This window comes from Narcine bancroftii, chromosome 13 (assembly GCF_036971445.1).
Source record: "Narcine bancroftii isolate sNarBan1 chromosome 13, sNarBan1.hap1, whole genome shotgun sequence".
Lineage (NCBI taxonomy): Eukaryota > Metazoa > Chordata > Chondrichthyes > Torpediniformes > Narcinidae > Narcine > Narcine bancroftii.
The window spans coordinates 26,370,042-26,391,340 of NC_091481.1; the positions used below are offsets into that span (position 1 = coordinate 26,370,042).

The 21,299-nt window shown below is 43.4% G+C and overlaps 1 protein-coding gene across 1 annotated transcript in view; it reads right to left on the minus strand.

Annotated features, from left to right (window-relative positions):
- The window catches only part of LOC138749013 (regulator of DNA class I crossover intermediates 1), a 37,769-nt gene extending 16,782 nt beyond the window's left edge, over positions 1 to 20,987 (minus strand). Inside the window, exons 1-5 of the mRNA XM_069910031.1 lie at positions 20,909 to 20,987; positions 17,562 to 17,601; positions 11,914 to 12,055; positions 8,157 to 8,289; positions 3,159 to 3,225 (exon numbers count right to left, since the gene is read on the minus strand). Coding sequence (XP_069766132.1) covers positions 3,159 to 3,225; positions 8,157 to 8,289; positions 11,914 to 12,055; positions 17,562 to 17,601; positions 20,909 to 20,931 — 405 coding nt within the window. The 5' untranslated portion in view covers positions 20,932 to 20,987. The remainder of the gene's footprint in view (positions 1 to 3,158; positions 3,226 to 8,156; positions 8,290 to 11,913; positions 12,056 to 17,561; positions 17,602 to 20,908) is intronic.
- Positions 20,988 to 21,299: the final 312 nt, after the last annotated feature.

Below are 21,299 nucleotides of genomic sequence, written 5' to 3' on the forward strand. Positions count from 1 at the left end.
GTGATGGTGCTGCCCCATCCGAGGTGATGGTATAGCCCAGAAACTGTAGCGACTCCTTCCCAAACTGGCATTTGGCCACATTGACAATGAGGCCAAATTCTGCCAGGCGGGCGAACAGTGTGCGGAGATACGTCTTGTGCTCATTGTGATCTCGACTGGTTATGAGAATATCGTCGAGATAGATGAACACCAAGTCCAGGTCTCTATCCACTGTGTCTATAAACCGCTGGAACGTTTGGGCTGCATTCTTCAGGCCAAAAGGCATCCACAGGATTTTGAAAAGGCCAAATGGGGTGATGATGGCAGTTTTGCCACTATCATCTGGGTGTAAGGGTGGTAGCCCCTCACCAAGTCGACCTTCGAAAAATCCCTGGCACCATGCAGGTTGGCCGTGAAGTTCTGTATATGGGGGATGGGGTATCGGTCAGGCATGTTTGTGCCATTAAGCCAGTGGTAGTCCCCACATGGGCGCCAACCCCCAGAGTCCTTTGGGATCATGTGCAGGGGAGAGGCCCAAGGACTGTCTGACCTGCGGATATGCCGAGTTCCTGGAGGTGAAAGAACTCTTTTGTGAGCTGCAACTTCTCCGGCAGCAGTCGTTTGGCCTTGGTGTGGAAGGCCCTGTGTGGCGATGTGGTGGTGGACGCCAGGCTGAGGCATGATGGCAATGAATTATGGCTGTAGGATGGTGGAGAACTCATTTCTGGGGGGTGCAGATGGTGGTTATCCCTGGGCCGCATGTGTTGGTCGACTCGAGTTGGAGGGTCTGGAAGGTGCGGGCATGTACGAGTCTCTTGCCTTTCAGGTCGACCAGCAGGCTATGTGCCCAGAGGAAGTCGGCTCCCAGCAGCGCAGTGCCTTGGTGGCTAGCAGGAACTTCCAGCAGTACATGTCTGGCCCGAGGTGTACCTGAATGCTCCAGATGTCAGTGCTATTCGCTGCCCACAGGGTCAGGCTCATGCTCTTGTGCGGGATTTGAGGGTGGTCAGGGGAAGCATGCTTTAACTCCGCTCCAGTGTACACCAGGAAACGCTGTCCATTGGTCTTGTCGACCACGTGCAAGAGGCTGTTCGAGTGGCCAGCCACAGTAGCCAACAGCGGCGGCTGGCCTGATCATTTCCCTGGTATGAGCAGGGATGTCGGCATTTGCGGGCTTGGGCTACCCAGCATTGGTGGTAGAAACACCAGGTGGTTTGGTGCTCTTCCGGTTTCTGCCTGGGGGCGGGCTGTGGACGGCGGGGTCCAGGGCGAGTGACCTGATTCATGGCGGCCTTGTTCTCCCATTTGGTTCTCTACAGCATTTCAGCGTGGGCTGCGACCTTCCAGGGGTTGGAGAAGTCCTTGTCCGCTAGTAGGAGCTGGATGTCTTCCGGCATTTGTTCCAGGAAGGCTTGCTCAAACATCAGACAGGGTTTGTGGCCTTCTGCCAGTGCGAGCATTTCAACCATGGTCCCCCAGGCCATCGAGGTGCATCAGCTTGGCCGCACACTGCCAACGGGAGAGACTGAAGGTGCCGAGGAGGCGGGCTTTGAGGGCAACATACTTGCCTTCCTCTGGAGGATCGTGGATCATGTCCACTCTGGCCGCGGTTTCTTCATCAAAGGCTCTCACCACATGGCACGTCGAGGAGTAAGAGATGATCTGTCTAAGATGAAACTGCGCCTCCGCCTGCCCGAACCATGTGCAAGATTGATGGGTCCAAAGTGGGGGGGGAGGGGGGGGAGATTCATGGAGACAGTGCTGATCGCCGATGAATCCATGGTTGGAGACAAGATAACATCTGGGCTCTGCAGGGTCACCAATGTAGCAGCTGCTACACATACAGAAACACACCGCAGGACACGGTGGAGGTTTCAGTTGAACTGTTTATTTGTATTTCATGCACACTCCTTTAAGGCCAGTGGGAGTTTTGCCCTGCACGGCGGTGATATCATCATGTTGCCTGGGGCGTGAGCTGTGGCCTAAGCCACGAGGTAAACAATAAGCCCCGACGGCACCATCTTCCTGCAGCTGCCCTGCCAGCGCGGCGATACAAGTGGGACCGGTTCGCTACAAGAGATGTGTGCCACCACAATGTGTACATTTTCTAGTATATTTACATTTTATTCTGAATGGTTAGAATTGAATTAAAATTAGGGTGAAATGATAAAGACACCGAATCAACAGCAATATTTTTTAAACACCTGAGAAAACCTCAGCAAGCTTTTGCAAATGAAATTTCTATTCACCTACTCCTGTGATTGAAAGAAGTGCTACAATTGCACTTAGGCTTCATCCCTTACAATGTGGAGCCCCAAACACTGCACTTGTGAATCTGTAGGAGTCATTTACTGCATCTAGTACTGCCCATGTGACCTCCTCGACAGCAAGGAGACTGGACACAGACTGAGAGATTGCTTCATTGAGCACTTTTGCTTTGTCCACTGCAATAAGGACGTCCCAGTGGCTACCCACTTTAATTCCACACACCATTGCTATACTGAAATGTCTATCCATGTACTGTGAACTTCAGACCAGCCAGAAATTGGAGGGACAACACATTAAATTCTGTCTTGGCACTCTGCAACCAGACAGCATCAATATTGACACCCAATTTCCATAAACCCTCTCCGCTAGCCTCTCTCTCTTCCGATCCTTCTATCTCTCTTCGTCCTACTCACATTCCCTTCCTTCCCTTATCCTATCAAAGAGCCATCTTTCTTATCCCTCTCCCCTCTCCCAATCACCTCAGCTTTCTCTTCTACCTTTCCACTTGTATCCACCTATTATCTCTTACCAGTTAGTCTGTGCTCCTTGCCTTTCCCCTCACTCCACCTTTTCATTTAAGCATCTGCTTGAATTTTGTCTCTGCTGAGGAAGGGCTCAGGCCCGAAATATCGACTGCCTTTTACTTCCTATGGATGCTCCATGAACTACTAGTTTCTCCAGCACTTTTGTGTACTGGACGAGACCCCAGCATCTGCAGATTTTCTTGTTTATCTGTAGCTAAATGGGACTAGGCCAGACTGTTAACTCGCTTGGCAATGGACAAGTTGATTCAAAGTGCCTGTTGCATGATGTGTGACTCCATGACATGCAGAAGTATTCAGTGTTTCACCATTTCAGATTATGAACTCAAAGCATTCTGTTTCACATTGAAATTTTAGACTTACACCTACCTCTCCATATCTTAAGTTTGTTGCAAGAGTAAAATGTTGTTTTGAGTTCCATTCTTTTTCCTTCATGCTGTTAAAATAAATATATATGTTTTAAAAAAATTATTTAGATTTCAGTCAACTTAGCTTGAATAATATGGATGGGATCACCTTTAAGTTGCCTGGAAATTAAACAAAAACTTCTATTGCAGCAACTTGGATTTTGCAGATTTAACATAAAATTCATCTTCCTATTACATAAAGGTTTATCTGGTTAATTTTGTAAGATGAAGCTCGGTGAACATTAAAATTGATCAATGATTTTTTTCAACAGTTTTTACAATCTTTAATCACCTTAGAAAATGTAATCTATGCTATAGGTGTAACTAGGGTATGGCAGGTGGGGAACAGAACTGTGGCGCCACTTGCAGGGGGGAGCCACTGTCCTCGCCTTACCCATCCAGTATCCGACACTCTAGCCCAATAATGAATCTCAGAATCAGATTCAGGATTTATTGTCATGAACAAGTCATGAAATTCAGTGTGTTGCAGCAGTGCCAGAGCGTAAACATATATTATAACCATCTTACAACATAACTTTAAAAAATAAAATAATAACAATACTAGTGCATGAAAAGTAAGGCAGTGTCTTTAGTTCATTGATTATTCAGGAATATGATGGCAGCGGGGAAGAAGCTGTCCTTGTGCTACAGAGTACTCATCTTTAGGCTCCTGTACCTTTTTCCCAATGGTAGCAGAGTGAAGAGGGCCTGGCCTGGGTGGTGGGGGTCTTTCAGGATAGAGGCTGCTCTTTTAAGACACCACCTCATGCAGGTGTCCTCGATGGAGTGAGGTCTGGTGCCCATAATGTCACAGGCTGAGTTAACAACCCACTGGAGTTTATTCTTGCTCTGAGAGTTGGTGCCTCCATACCAGGTTAGTGATACAACCAGCCAGAATGCTCTCTATGGTACACCCGTAGAAAGAGTCTTTGGTGACATACCAAACTGGAGGCTTCAGGACAGATCCTTGGAGATGTTGACACTCTGGAATTGAAGTTCTTGATCCTCTCCACTACTGACCCCTCGATGAGGACTGGGTCATGTTCCTCTGACTTCCTCCTGAAGTCCACAATCATCTCCTTGGTTTTGCTGATGTTGAGCACAAGGTTGTTGTCGTTACACCATTTAATGAGCTGATCTATCTCCCTCCTGTATGCTTCCTCATTGCCATTTGTGATTCTGCTGACAACTGTGGTGTCACTGGCAAACTTGTAGATGGCATTGGAATTGTGCCTGGCCACATCGTCATGGGTGTATAATGAGTAGAGCAATGGGCTAAGCACACATCCTTGGAGTATGCCTGTGTTGATGATGAGTGAGGAGGAGACATTGTTTCCAATTCATACAGACTGTGGTCTTCCAATGAGAAAGTCAAGGATCCAGTTGCAGAGTGGAGAACAGAGGCCTAGAGGTTGCAGCTTCTTGTCCAGCACTGAGGGAATAATGGTATTGAAAGCCAAACTTTAGTCTATGAAGAGTAGCCTTATATATGAATTGTTTTTGAGGTGATTCAAACCTGAATGGAGAGCCAGAGCTATTGCATCTGCCATGGCACAACTGAGATGTTAGGTGAGTTGCAGTGGGTCCAGATCATTACTTAGGTACGTGTTAATTCTGGCCATGACCAGCCTCTCAAAGCATTTCATCACAGTAGAAGTTAGTGCTACTGGCCAGTAGTTGTTGAGGCAGTCCACGCTACTCTTTTTGGGTACTGGGATGATTGATGCCCCTTTGAAGCTAGTGGGAACTTCTGACTGCCACAATAAGAGGTTGAAAATGTCCGTGTAAACTCCAGCTAGTTGGTTGGCACAGATTTTCAGTACCCTGCCAGGTATGTCATCAGGGCCTGATGATTTGCGAGGGGTGCAATGCTGCCTGAGCTCAACATAGCACCACTCCAGCTCCTCTGTAATCACTTGGATTTCTATCTTTCAGCAGAGAGGGAGACATTGAAAACATTTAGTTGATGGATTAGAAGACAAATGTTTACTTGGCTGTGTTTGCCAAGAATTGTGACCAGCTGGCGCTAGAAACAGTGGGGGTGAAGTGGAATAAGATGAGGGAGTTCTTTGTCAACCATGGACGCAATGGGATGAATGGCTGCAAATTAACCCCTGCCCACCCACCACCCATCGCTCGTGTCTCATTCAAGAGGAATCCCCTATGTCTGCTTTAGGGTAAGCACTCAGTGGGTCAGGGTGCAGGACAATGGGGTCTCCATCAGAATAGTGAGCAGCCCAGATGGAGGAGGAGGAGGACACAGGTGGACACAGGCAGTGAGTGGAAGGGGAAGCTGGGGCGGAGCCGGCTCTGTCGCCACCGGCACTTTGCCACAGGGCTGAACTGCTGTGTGCGGGTGTGGAGAGGGACCCGCAGCCCTGGGAGGGAGGGAGGTGAACGGGATGCACTGAGCTCTTTGCCTGTCCTGCACACATGTGGTGTCCGAGCATCAATGAGCAAGTCTGAACAGCAGGGACCATTGGTTCTGGTCAAAACTAGGGGGGGTATGAGGAAGGAATACACTGGCCGGGTTTAGGGCTGCACTGGCCAGGTCCAGGGTTGCCATGTGGGCCCCCTGTAAATTTTGAGCAAGTCAACCCCTCTCCCCCCCTTAACCAAAGAGTCCACATGCACCTATGCTTAAAATGGAAACTATGTCGGGCAGCAGCGGCACTGATGGTTTTTGTGCATTTTTTTTTAAATGGGAGGACCGATATCAGTGGCACCCCTGGTTGTGTGTCCAGATTACATCATTCAATTTGTGCATGCCAAGAAACTTTGTGCTCTTCACTCTCTCCACAGCAGAGATATTGATGTACAATGGAGAATAATCAATCTGCACCCTTCTAAAATCCACAAAACTCTCCTTTGCCAATGTGGAGACTCAGTTTGTTGTTCTCACACCATTTAATGGGTTCCTCCACTGCCTCTCTGTATGCTGACTCATCACTGTTGCCCATGAGACCATCCATTATTTGTATATTCAGCAAACTTTATGACTTGGTTGAGCTGGATCTGGCATTGTAGTCATGAGTCAGTAACATGAATAACAGTGGGCTGAGAAGGGCCTATGAGAGGGGGGAAAGGAGGTGCAGGGAGTACATCATATCCAGGCCTGGGGTCCAAAAGGGGGGGCCGTGAGCCAAAGGTGCAGGGCCAGGAATTTCCTGAAATCTCAGAAAATGTTTGTGTATATTTTGTGAAGACTAGCATTCACATTTTGTGTGAGCCTACGTAGTTTAATATATTGTAATTTGTAGAAATTATGATCCATAATATTATGTAGGGTTGGGAAATCTAGTGGTATCATGAATATTATTTGCTTGCCTCATGAAAGTGATAAGGAGAGAAAAGTTTTATCTTTAACCTTAACGGTGAAGATTTTGGAAAAAAAATCATTTACGCTCAGTACATAAAGCAAACTTTTGTAAAGGCACAGTTAAAGCCATTAATTTGTTGAACTTGTTAACAGAGTGCAGACTTAGCGATAAATAAATGTTTGTGTTAGCTTAAGAATACTATTAACAATTCCAGCAATAGTCGTTTCAGCAGAGAAGTTATTTAGCAAATTTAAGCCGATTAAGAATTATTTAAGTTCTATAATGTCTCAGGAACATCTTGTGGATTTGGCCAAGTTGAGTATTGAATCAAACATTGCCATAACAATTAATTTTCACGCTGTGATTCAAATTTTTTTCACCAAAAAAAAAGGCCAGGAAAGTTCATTTTTAAAGTAAATACTAAGCCTTTTTTAAAAACTTTTTATAATAATTATGTCTTCTGATAATCTGATCTGCATTGCAATATAAAAGGATGCTTCAATGTGAATTCTTACTCTTTATCTGTATTGTAGCATAAACAAAGATGTTCAAAACAAATGTGCTCTCTTCTTTCTGATCCTTTTATTCATATTTATCATGGAAGGAGTATAGGGGCATGAGGCCTAAAATGCAGAAGATCAACAAAGCTCTCCATTCCACCCCTCTCTCATCTTCCATACCTTTTTGGCCTTACAGGCTACAACTCATGACATAAAACTGTAGTGGATAAAAACAGGATGGCTAAAGGAGAAGGGAAAGGGGCCTGAAAGAAACTTTGTACCCACTTATAAAATTCCTCTCTGAGGTCCTCTGGCTGAGCACACAGCACTTGGGACAGCAGGTGGAGTTTGAGTCAGTCTACGAGGATAGCTCTAAGTTTCCAGTTGCCTGTCACTTGAATTTATGCAATGAAGATCAATGTCAGCTTGAGAAACACTTCTTCTGTCAAGGCAAAATGCAGCCTTAGGATTCAATCACAAATTCGACAATTTCAGATTTGTTTTTCTCTATCAGAAGTGGATAGATCCATTGCAAGATTATCCATCTGTAATGTTAATTCAGTTTCTCTCCCTTCATAATTAAGATTTATTGAGCATTTCCTGAATTCTTCTTTTGTTTTCAGTTTTCCATAAATGACTTCACAGCTTTAATGTGTCTCTTTCTCATACCACAAACGCAATCTGGATTCATCCTATCTGTATATCCCTTTATCCTTTCAATCCCTCCACACTCGCTGCTACCTAAAAACACAATCACACTTTTTCAGTTCTTTCAGCTAAAGTATGAAATGATTTTCTCTTTCCATGGATAATGCTGGGAGCTGCCAAGTATTTCCTGCATTTTTGTACTAATTTCAGTTATGGATGTTTCAGGTTATAAATGGAGCCAGACAATTTTTCTGGAGCAGATTAAAATTACAAGAATTGAGAATGAAGCAAAAAAACTTGAACAGTATGCCTTTGACAGACAAAATCTGGACTGACACCATAAAAGAACAAAGTTACAAACAGTGAAGTTAACAAATAAATTCTGGGATAATATGCAACATTTGTTGCTGTATTGGGTGTTTAACTTTTTGCGATACTTTTTAAATGTTTAACCAAAAGCACAAACCTACAAATTCAACACAAAAAAAATACCTGCATTGACTTTCTTCCAGAATTATTCGAGAGGGAGTAGAGCAAGGAGACATTGACAGCTCAATGTTATGTCGTCTCATTGGTACTTTTGTGTCTTTCTTCATATCTACTTGAATAATGTTGTTTAATGTGTCTAGGAAGAAAACGAGATATATGGTTATTTCACTGTTGTCAGACATTGAAATGGAAGTTGAGGAAATTAGGTTTTAAAAATGATTCAAGTGCTGCAGTCAGAATTCCTTTTTTTCACATATCGAGATATAAAGGGTCTTTGATCAAAAAAAGTAGTGGTGTGGTGTACCTTCAAGGTTGCCTTGATATGCTGGCTCCAGGACAGGTGTTTTGAAATATGGTTTCCCAGGAACCTGAAGGATCTATCCCTTATAAATGTTGTAATTTGTGTATTTATAGATGTAATTTTGGCTCATTGTCCATCATTACATTTAATTTAATTGTCAGGCCTACCATACCTAACTTGTGTATCATGCTTTTGAAACGTATAATGTTTAGAGTTGAGAACCATAAAAAGATTCCTTTCCATGTAAATGGCTTCCCGGTTAAGGAAAACCTGACTTAGAGAAAATCTGACTTCATAAAAGAATTCTCCCATTAATTCTTTGCTTAACAAATAAAATGAAAATGTATTCATTAACAACTGAATACAGTATATGTTCCAATATAATTATGGATAATGTAAGGATGAATATTGAAGATATTTGATAAAATGAAAGAATTATCATGTGTATGCAGTGTGATCCAATATGGTAGCATGAAAAAATGGATGATAATGCCACCAGCTTAAAACCTATTTAAAGGACAAATTGGGAAGCAGACTGAAATTACCAGAAGGAAGCAGCTTTGAATATGTGATTACAGAAACAACGATAATAAAAAGATTTATAACAAACATATACATCAAACTGCAAGAGAAAGAAAATGATGAAATAAGCTATAAACCCAAACAAAAGTAGATAAAAGACTTAAACATAAAGATAAAAAATGAAATATGGGAAAAGTTATGCTCTGGAACAATGAAAAACATAACAAATACAAGGTTATGCATGATACAATATAAGTGGTTACACAGGCTATATATCACGCCCAAAACGTTAAAAAAAATGGGATCCAACATTATCTGATAGATGTTTTCACCGTAAGAAGGAAACGGGAACAAAAGTACATGCAATTTGGGCATGTGAGAAAGTGAAAATCTGGTATTAAATAAAGTCACAAAAAGCAACATACCAAAAAATCCAGAGATCTTTCTTCTAAGTAATATGAGAAGTAAAGAATTAGGCCTCAAACTGGATGAAGTGCAAAAAATATTTATTATGATAGCCTTAGCTGTAGCAAAAAAATGTATAATGTCAACTTGGAAATCAGAAGAGAGCCTGAGAATACAGCAATGGTACATGGAAATGTACCATTGGAAAAAATAACATATAATTTAAAAAATAAAGTCACATTATTTGAACAAATTTGGGAACCATACATGGAACAAAACAGAGAGGGCTTACCGCGGACCTCCACTCCCTAAAATGATAAAATGATAAGACAAAATGACTTGATTCAGTGTGCAAAAGTAGATGACACAATTTTCTTGTTTATTTTCATTGTGTGATGACATTGTTTAATGGGTTTATTGTATATGTTGAACATTTAATGGGTTTGGAGGGGGGTGGGAAGGAGGGAGGGAAGGGAGGGGGGAGAAAAGGGGAGAAAATGCCACTGTGTATATTCAAGAGGGAAATGTTTGTGCGTATTTTGATTAATATGGTTCATAGTGTGAAATTTTTTTTAATTAAAAAAAAGAAAATGGATGATAATGCAGTACAGTTCTGAGAGAGAAGGAAGTACACAAGAGGAAGCTCAACTAGCTCAGACAATGGGCTATCAACTTGGTTTTGAAGAAATTGTTTGTTTTGGACCGCAAAGAGAAAATAAATTGGTTTATAGACAGCTCTCAGGAATAGTAACGTGGGGATCCCTACACACCAAGTTTTGAGGCGCACTCACACAAATAGTAAAATAGGTGACTCACAGAACCCACATGAAATGGAAAAATATAAAAATTAAAAATTACAAATGCTTAAAATTCAAAACAAAACTCAGAAAATGAGAGAATTGCACAGCAAGTCAAACAGCATAAATTTACAGATGCTTAAAGTTCTTTTTTAATTTGATAGTTTCACTCTTTCTGTAAACTGGATCAGTAAGTTGGGCTTTATGAGAATTATCAGAATTGCCCACACTTTCTAATAGAGCAGTACAGGTATTAAGCAGAACGGTAACATTAGTTGCTTTCTATAATCCATGCGAAGGTAATGTGAATATTTATTATCTGTCCATGTTTTGTATTTATTATATTTTTTATTTAATTCAATGTATACTTATTGTGGTTTTATTGTACATGTCAAAAAAACATAATTTTTTGCTGAAAATTCATTTAACGCCATTGATTTCCTGAAAGCAATGGTATATGAGCAAGTATTAGAAAATATTCAGTTCCCACTGCTTGTCTGACCTTTAAACTGAATTTTATAAAAGATTGTGAAGAATGTTAAGAATATGAAATATTACATTGTGGCATTCACAAAGATGCATTTTAGGAGACCAAGATAATTCTATTATGGTTTTTACACATGTAACCTTAATTTCCCATAATAAATTAGCATATTTCCTCTGGAATGACCGTTCACACAGGCAGGCCATTTGCACTAAAGTAAGTTGTGGTGAATTTGGAGTTGAGGTGATTTTGGAGGCTGTACATTTGAGGTGGGGGTAGGTTGAATGAAATATAACTGAGTTTTTAAAATATTGTGCAAATATTCTCAGTTTTCAGAGGGAGAACCCCCCACCAGTCCCCCATCACCATGGGCACCCTCTCTTACCTCTCTTACCTTCAGTGGACTCTCGACCCCAAGCACCCAGTAGGAAAGAAGAAGCAGGCGGCGGCTGGTGGTTGGCTCAATACAGGATCAATGGCCATCTTCCTTACCCATAATCCCATGCTGCTGGAACTGTTTTATGTGTCCCTGGCTCTGGCAGAGTGGTTCCAATTATGTGGGGGATTATGGGTAAGGAAGATGGTCATTGCTCCACATTGAGCTGTCGCCGCAAGTCAGTGTGGCACTCTGGTGAACTCTGAGCTTGGCAGCCGCGTTGGGAATTGGATGGGGTCGGGGATGATGGACGGCTGGGGGCAGGGGAGGAAATGGATGGATGGGGGTTGGGGGAGAGAAACGGAAGCCAGTGACATGGGGAGTCAGCGATGGACGGGGGTGAGGGGGTGATGGATGGCTGGGGAGGACGGACGGCGGGGGACTAGGAGTGAGGCAATCGGGCGTATTGTTGACAGCCTGCAGTTCAGGCTGGTCGCAAAAATGTCCAGGGTTCCTGCTATTAATTTCTACCTCAACCTTTTTACACAGACTGCATTGCAGGAAACTTGCACAAATTTCCTGCTTCTCAGTGGCAATGTAAAAGGCATATATGAGATAGAAAGTTGAAAGTTGATAAAATGAAAAGAAATAAGGTAGAATAGTCTCACGCACAATACAAATAGCAACAAAAATCTTTTGGGTCAAACAATCATTCACTGTAGTATAAAATTTTTGATAATCTTAATGGAGATTTTTCCTCCAGCTATTTATTTCTGTAAATGCTTCATTTGACAAATCTTCCCCAATACATAAAGTAAAAGCAACTAAGGTTAAAAAATCATTTCACTTTGCACAAGAATTTGCACCACTCTTACCAACAGATTCCTTCCTTGCAGCTATTCGGTTAACAATATGCAAAGTCAGGAGGTCCCAGCTAACTGAAGAGTTCTGTTGAGGTGATACTGGTGGTGCTAACAGTTTATATTTGGTCTTCAGTTTCCTCTTCTCAAAATATTCCTTGAAAATACAAGTTATACTGTAAAAGATTTTATATTAAGTCATACATAAATGACAAACATTAAGGAACCACTGCTTTATGACTAATACAAGATCTATTATACTTCCTGCCAATTACCATTAATATAAATGGAACCAAACCACAGCTTCAGATTTACTGATAGATTGTTGTAGCCTCACAGACAGACAAATTGGCATTCAAACAGAAAGGAAACCACTACGGTATGCAGACTGATAAGGAATCTGTCAGCCTTGCTCCCATTTACATAAATGAATGTAAGAAATATCACATAGGAACATTCCTTTTACTTCGTGTGATAATTAGTATTCGATAATTCTTCTTTGGCTTGGCTTCCCGGACGAAGATTTATGGAGGGGGTAAATGTCCACGTCAGCTGCAGGCTCGTTTGTGGCTGACAAGTCCGATGCGGGACAGGCAGACACGGTTGCAGCGGTTGCAGGGGAAAATTGGCGGGTTGGGTTTGGGTGTTGGGTTTTTCCTCCTTTGCCTTTTGTCAGTGAGGTAGGCTCTGCGGTCTTCTTCAAAGGAGGTTGCTGCCCGCCGAACTATGACGCGCCAAGATGCACGGTTTGAGGCGATATCAGCCCACTGGCGGTGGTCAATGTGGCAGGCACCAAGAGATTTCTTTAGGCAGTCCTTGTACCTTTTCTTTGTACCTCTGTCACGGTGGCCAGTGGAGAGCTCGCCATATAACACGATCTTGGGAAGGCGATGGTCCTCCATTCTGGAGACGTGACCCACCCAGCGCAGCTGGATCTTCAGCAGCGTGGACTCGATGCTGTCGACCTCTGCCATCTCGAGTACTTCGACGTTAAGGATGAAAGCGCTCCAATGAATGTTGAGGATGGAGCGGAGACAACGCTGGTGGAAGCGTTCTAGGAGCCGTAGGTGATGCCGGTAGAGGACCCATGATTCGGAGCCGAACAGGAGTGTGGGTATGACAACGGCTCTGTATACGCTTATCTTTGTGAGGTTTTTCAGTTGGTTGTCAAGGCAAATAGCGCCTTTGGAAGACTACACAAAAGATTCGATAATTAGATCAAAACCAAAGCTACACAGAAACAAAGATGTTTGATATATATTTTGAAAGAAACCCTTGAGGCATTTTCAAAGGTATGATAAAGACACAAAACTAATGGCATTAACTGTTTGACGTCAGTAATTTACATTTCTAAAAAAGAACCACAAAGGAACAATCATCAAACCAACCTGTTTATCAACTTGTGAGAAATGTACTGCCAAAAAAATCTTATAGGTGTACCAAAATTGTGTGTGCTTTAGTGAGGTTTGGTACTGAGAAAGGGTGACATGGTCTTCTCCTCTTTTGCATCCTCACTCCCGCTAGTGTAATATAATGAATTTGGTTTTATGCTCTGTGGTTCTGCCATGTATTTTCTGTTTTTACAGCTCGGGTCATCTATGACAATACCAAATATCATGCATTAAGGTCTTTTAATGAAGCACTCTCAAAAATGATTTGATCAAATTGCCCTGTCTGAAGCATGAACCAGAAAAAACCTTAAAGGGCCTATCTCACTGGCCTGGAGACTAGGTGGAGACCTGCTGGTGACTCGAATCTCTGCGATGTCTCCTGGAGACTAGTCAGGTCTCCGGGGAGTCCCCGGAAAATCGAACATTTGATTTTTCTGGAGACTTTTTCCAGTCTCCAACAGGTCTCCGTGACGTCTCCATCAGTCGCAGCGACTAATGTTGTCTGCAACTGGGGAGACGTCTCCGCGACCTCTTCGCGGCATCGCTGGGACCTCTCTGCGATGTCTCCACAACCTCTCCGTGATGTTGCCGCGACCTGCTGGAGACCAAGGAGACTGAGGAGAGGTCATGGCGACACCACAGAGATGTCCCCCCAGTCGCGGACAACATTAGTTGCTACGACTGATGGAGACGTCGCCTTGGTGAGAACGCAAACCATGTTTTGGTCACCCGAATTGCCGTGACGTCTCCGCCAGTGAGATACTACCAAGTAGCTTGTACAAATTAGGAATTGCCAAATTCTTTAAATCAACATGTTCAAATGTGGTATCATGTACCCTTCAGAGAGCTTCAGAATGATAAAAGTAACAGTTAAAATTGATCAATCCAACTTCAAATTTAAATCTGCCATCTTTGCACAGCAGGTTATAATTCTGATCATGTTCAGACTGCTTCACCATATGTTGAAATTCATGATATTATGCAAGAACATCCTAAAGAATTTCAATTGCCTTCTAACAACCACAATCATCTTTTTCTAACACCAGATAAAGCTGACCACTAATCTATTTTGACCTTAATTCCCATTAACTACAATTCTATTCAGACTCTTGATACCATTCCATCAAATGTTATCATTACAATTTAGGGCAGTCACCCTCAGAGCTGAGTTAACTTTTTTACTCCTTGCTGTGACCAATGTGACACTTGCATAAGCCATACTAAGATTCATTGATAACATTGTTGTCACCTTCCCCATCTCTTTGGTCGCGATGAATGGAGTGGTAATTTGGTAACTAGAATTTGTCCAACTTTTTATGATGTTATGAGCCCAGAGGACTCTAAAAATCAGCAACAAAAATTCACCAAGACGACGGTCACTTAAACAAAAGTTGTTTTTAATTATCTTCAAACATAATAATAAGATCAATCTTTAACCTAATTTAACCCACCGGGCTCTGGTGCTTTAACTTAACTTTTTATTGCAATGAAGGTCATTGTTGGTTTCAGAGAGAGGGATATTCGTTGTTTGTTGGACACATACAAAAACTGATCTCCTTCAAACAGCCACTTCAGTGTCTTGCCAAAGAAACTTTCCCCCTTGTGGGTTTTCCACAGATAACCTCTTCTTTTAGGTTACCACTGAGTTCTTTTTTTTCCCCCTATTCTAGGAGAAACACATTAACCTGCCACTTCCTTTTGTAAATGACCACAAGGGTTGAGAATAGGCTGAACTCAGAATTCAAAACCCATCTTCAAATGGGGTCTTTCTTATAGGAGTGCAAAGCTTACAACCTCCAATATCACCTCCTGCTGTAAAACTGACTTCTCTCCTCTCTCTCTCCAAAGAGAAATCATCTGTTTGTTTATCCTCTCTCTGCTTGCAAAAACCACATGACCCCTCTTAGAATAGCAACCTTCAACCAGATTTGGATCACTGGCACTGGAATCAGTTTCTGAGCCTGGACATCTGTTCTTAAAAGACAATAGTCCTTTTTTTTCCACAACATCTGTCCAATGAACACCTACTTGTGAAGTCTCCATTGGCATTCTTCAAAGTTTCCGTAAAGTCACCTTAGACATAAAGTCTCTGCTTATGCATAGCTCTTGCATTTTAAAAGAGATGTCTTTTGTGAAATGTTTATGAAGTGTACTTAAACTAGTACCTAAACTAAACTCCCACAATCTATACCTTTTAAAGACAATATTTTAATCATAATTTTATTAACCCAATCCGTAACAACGATCAGATTATTACTCAGCGAGTGACTATTCTGCCAGATATATTTACTACTAAAACATACAGTGCCCTCCATAATTTTTGGGACAAAGGACAAAACTGTTCATATGAGATTAAACAGTACATTCCAGATTTTATTAAAGGGTATTTGTGTACATTTTGGTTTGACCATGTAGAAATCACAGCACTTTTTATACATAGGCCACTCATTTCACGGCACCATATTTGTGACATAGCAATGTATATTAAAATAGTCATGTTTAGTACTTTGTTGTATATTCCTTGCATTCAATGACTGCTTGAAATCTGTGATTAATAGACATCAGCTGCTGAGTATCTTCGCAGCTGAGTATCTTCTCTGCTGATGCTCTGCCAGGCCTCTGCTGCAGCCACCTTCAGCTCCTGCTTGTTTTAGGGGCTTGTCCCCTTAAGTTTTCTCTTCAACATATGGAAGACATGCTCAAATGGATTTAGATCAGGTGACTGACTTGGCCATTCAATAATTTTCCAGCTTTTAGCTTTGAAAAACTCCTTTTTTGCTTCAGCAGCATGCTTGGGATCATTGTCTTGCTGTAGAATGAAGTGCCGTCCAGAGTTCAGAGGCATTTGCTCAGACTTGAGCAGATAAGATGTTGCTATACACCTCAAAATTCATTTTGATACTGCCATCAGCAGTTACATCATTAATAAAGATAAGTGCAGCCATACATGCCAATGCCATAACACCCCCACCACCATGTTTCATAGTTGAGGTGGTATGCTTTGGATCTTGGGCAATTCCTTTACGCCTCCACGTTTTGCTCTTGCCATCACTCCGATACAGGTTAATCTTGGTCTCATCTGTCCAGAAGGCCTTTGTTACAGAATTCTGCAGGCTCTTTTAAATACTTCTTGGCAAACTGTAATCTAGACATCCTGTTTCTGTGGCTGACTAATGGTTTGCATCTCATGGCACAGTCACTGTATTTGTGTTCATGAAGTCTGCCTCCTGAAGTGTTTCTGATCTGTCTAGACAGGCATTTGGAAATTTTTATTCATTATGATGAAAATTCTTTTGTCATCATTAGTGGAGTTCTTCCTTGACCGACCAGTCCCTTTGCAATTACTGAGCTCACCAGTTCACTCTTTCTTCTTAAAGATGTTCCAAACAGTTGATTTTGATAATTCTAATGTTTGGGTGATGTCTCCTACTGTTTTGTTCTTGTTTTCCAGCCTCGCAGTGGCTTCTTTGACTTTCATTGGTACAACTCTGATCCTCATGTTGAAATTGGCAATGACAGATTCCAAAGGTGATCAAAAGCTAAGAAGCAAACCTAGCTCTCTTATACCTGTACCAATGAGGTCACTAATTACCAAATTCTGCCACAAGCTAAATGCTTCAAAGATCCTGTATCTCAAGATACATAAAAGATTTAAAGTTTGAATAGGGAAAATTTGTCATAATTCCAAAGGTGAAAGGACGTTGCCTTGAAAACACCCATGTAATCAAAGTCTATCTGCCAGAGTACAAACACAAATCTGACAAAATCTGGTGATAGTCCAATAACAACATAAGAATCAAACTCCTAAATTTCTGTACTATCTCAATGGGGGTGTGTTCCTGTAGCATCCATATAAAAGGACCATAGTATCAGACAAAGCTGTCAAAACAAATACCCCGCAGTTTAGGGGTAATATACAGTTGTACCAGGACAACATAATGAGGAAATACTAAATCCCAATCGCCTTCCCAAGATCGTGTTCTATGGCGAGCTCTCCACTGGCCACCGAGACAGAGGTGCACCAAAGAAGAGGTACAAGGACTGCCTAAAGAAATCTCTTGGTGCCTGCCACATTGACCACCGCCAGTGGGCTGATATCGCCCCCAACCGTGCATCTTGGCGCCTGCAGCAGACGTGGACATACCCCTCCATAAATCTTCGTCCGCGAAGCCAAGCCAAAGAAGAAGAAGAAGTTTGCAACTAAAATAATTAATTTTAACTGAAGTCAAACGTTCTGGCAGGAGATTCCTTTTAAAATATATTGATTCTTACCTTTTGCTGCCTTTTCTGTTGCTTCAGTTTAATTCTATTCCTATGCAAAATAAATAGAGATATTATTTCATTTGTATATCACAGTTACAATATGTGACCTCAGAAAATATTTTCCAATTATCCACCTTAGCTATTCAGACAGTGCCTCTCAAGCCCACATTTGTTCACATGAATAAAGGGTTGCAGAGACAAGTTTTGCTTCAAGTCGCACATCACCTTGCTTAGAAATATCAACATTTCTTTACTATCATGAGCTTGAACCCCTCAACTTTAATGCTGTTGTGAAAGCACATTGATCAAAATAATGTGTCAGCTTAAGATCATGGCACAGTGGCTTGTTAGTAGGGTCACTAATTACTTGCAATGATGATACTAATCATTGTTAGCCATAGCTTTCAATAAATTAAACAACCAGCTTTTTTCATGCAGTAACTAAGGAAAGTTTATATTAATTCATAACAAACTACTTCTCACATCTTCCTAAACATTCTCTGGAATATTGTAGTGTTCATGCTACATGGGCATGGAGAAGAACAACATGCACACAAAGCCTTGAAGTCAAGACTGGTTTATATGGCCCCAGGCGCTGACATCAGGGCCCCACGCCATTGGAGCGCCGGCCTGGGATTGGCAGGCATTCCCACCACAGTTCACCATCTTGCCGCCATGCGGGAGGTCACCTGGGACGATGGATGGAGTCACCCCCAGGTCCACATGGTCGCCGCGTTCGTTGGCCATTTTGTGGGTCAGTCCGTGTCTCCGTGAATGGGCCACTACACAACACCCACCCCCCCAGAACTTTAGGCAGTCTGTCCCTGCATCATGGGGGAGGAGTGGACACTGGCTGTGTCAAGGACTAAAGTGGAGCTGTTGTCCTTGATGACCCTGTACGGTCATTGTAGGGGCAGCCGGTGTGCGCCCCATCATACAAACACATACTGATAAGTCTTTAAGTCCATGGGGATGTTGTGTTTGGGCTGGCCATGTGGTGGGGTTTGTTGTAGGACCAGGGATCCCAGTTTTCACTGCAAGTTTTCAAAGGTAGCCGTGGGGTCTTCCAGGCCTTTGTCCCAGTATGATTAAGGGTATGCTGTGGACCATCTCCATCACCGAGGTGTTAAGTCTTCTTTCAATGTGGTGTGAATCCTCAACAGGACCCAAGGCAGTTTATTCACCCAGTTGGGACCCTTGAACCAGGCCATCAAGGCTGCCTTCAGATACATGTGACACCACTCCACCAACCCATTGGCCTGAGGGTGGTACACCATGGTGTGGTAGAGCTGTGTCTTCAGGAATTTAGCCAATGCTGCCCAGAGCCCAGAGGTAAATTGTGTCCCCCTGTCTGAGGTTAGGAGCTCTGGGATCCTGCATCTGGACACCCATGTGTCAATGAGTACCCTGGCACAGGTTTTTGTGGTGGTATCAGCCAGCGGGACTGCCTCAGGCCACCTCATGGAGCAGTCAACCACGGTCAGCAGGTATCTTGCCCTACGGGTAACTGGTAATGGTCCCACTATATCAATATGTTCATGCTGAATCTGCACCACACTGGTTCAAAAGTTTGTGGGGCGTCTTTGTGTGAGTCTGCACTTTTGAGGACTGGCAGTTCATGCAGGTCTTGGGCTACTGGCTGACCTGCTTTCGGAGGCCATGCCAGACAAACCTGCTAGCCACTATCATGACTGTGGCTCGGATTGCAGGATGTGCCAAGTTGTGTATGGTGCCTCCATGCAGCCGGGACGATGGGGCATCTTCCACCCTGAGACCGGAGACAGCTGTCCTATATGCAGGGATCTCAGGGACCTGCTGCTGCCCTTTGGCTAGGGTCACATAGTCAACCCCCTGAGACGGGTGTGGACTGACTCGATCATGGGACACAAGAGAGCATTGGCTACCACATTGCTTTTCCCTGCGATGTTCTGTATATCCATGGTAAATTCGGACACGTAGCGTAAGTGTCTCTGTTATTGGGCTGACCACGGGTCCGATACCTTATGGAAGACAAAGGTCAATGGCTTGTGATTGGTGAAGACCTTGAATTGCTGACCTTCCAAAAAGTAACGGAAATGTCTTACAACCAGGTACAGCGCTAAAAGCTCTTGGTCGAAAGCACTGTATTTGAGCTCTAGAGGCCCAAAGAATACAGAATTTAACTTGTTTACACTTGGGAAAATGATTTTGTTGAATTTCATGTTCATGACTTGTTGAAACATAATAAACCTGGTAGTGTGGGAACAAAATTTAAATTGTATGCTTATCAAGAGGATGAAAGATTATGTGTGGTGTGATATCTGAGACAAAATATTGAATAGACTCACGATATCAGAGGGGAAGAGAGATTCTTGTTTGTATGTTATAGGAAACTGCATCAGCAGGCATCCTCTCAGACCTGGCCAGATGGCTAAAGAGGACCATGAGGTTGGCTGCAGTGGATACCACTCAATTTGGGGCTCACTCAACCAGAGCGGCAGCTATGACTACTGCTACCAGAGCAGAAGTCCCCATTTGGGATATCATCCATCAGGCCGGATGGTCAAATGAAAGAATACTCAACCGCTTTTGCAATAATCCTCTGAGGACGGAGGGGCAAAATTTCACTGCAGCAATTTTGCAGGCTGCCGATTGAATTGCGCCACATATTAGAGGCCTATTGATCTCCCCTATTGTCTTCTGGGCCATGTGAGAAAGAGACCACTGAGCTTTGAAATGACATATTAGTGAACCAACGAGCATTACGAAAAGTAATGGAGCATGAAATGGGAACTTACTGGTTCGAAGTCTGATGATTATTATTTGAGTGATGGGAGTGGTGAGATAATATGCCCTCCCGTAATTACTTTGAATGTCGTTAAGGTAGTTTCTAGTGTTGCACGTACGCCTCACAATAAAATGGACTTTTGACAGAATTATACCAGTGGTCGTCTTTTTTTTTTTCGAGATTCAAAAGATTGGCTGCCCATGCGCAGCTGGGATCTCAGTGTTATCTCCCATCACTCAAGTCATAGACATCAAACTTCGAACCCGTTTAATGCCCTATTTGTGTTTTAAAAGCAAGAGGAGAAGCGGGGAAAGAATGCGGCCCATTGAGACCCATGTGGAGCTGGGTGACTGGAGTCAATGGATGGTCCTCGTCTTGATCCACGATGCAGAAGAGCATTGGAGTTCAGTGAGGGCAGTGGTGGGATTCGATAAGGGACCAGGGCAGTGGAGATCTCTGGAGTCCCTTTTTTTTCCCTCAGCCCCACCCGTTTGTTTCCTGCCTCTCCCATGTCCCCCTCATCTCACACCTCGGTGTGCACCACGTTCTTTCTCCCCGCCCCCGCCCCCCACTCGCGCCCACCACTCACCGCACGCCTCCAACCCAATTCATGGCTCCGCCTTCGGCTCCAGCCTCGACGCTCGAGCTCCCTCAGGGGCCGCGAGATTTCCCGCCGTCGATTCTTCTTCGCGGGCGCGCGCGGACGCGCCGTTGCTTGGCTGGGCGACATCGCGCTCCCACGAGCACCCAGCTCGCCGTCACCATCCTGCCTTCTCCCAGCCCCACCATCACCACTCGCACTCCCAGCCAACCCCCTGAATCTTGCCCCCTGCCCCACTCGCTTGCTTTCGAGGATCACGCGTCCTCCACTCTCCATCACCCAGCTCATCTTCTCCCCCCCCCCCCACCTCCACCACCACCACCACCACCACCTCCTCCTGACCCACATCATTCCCACCAAACGAGGGAACTCAGCATAT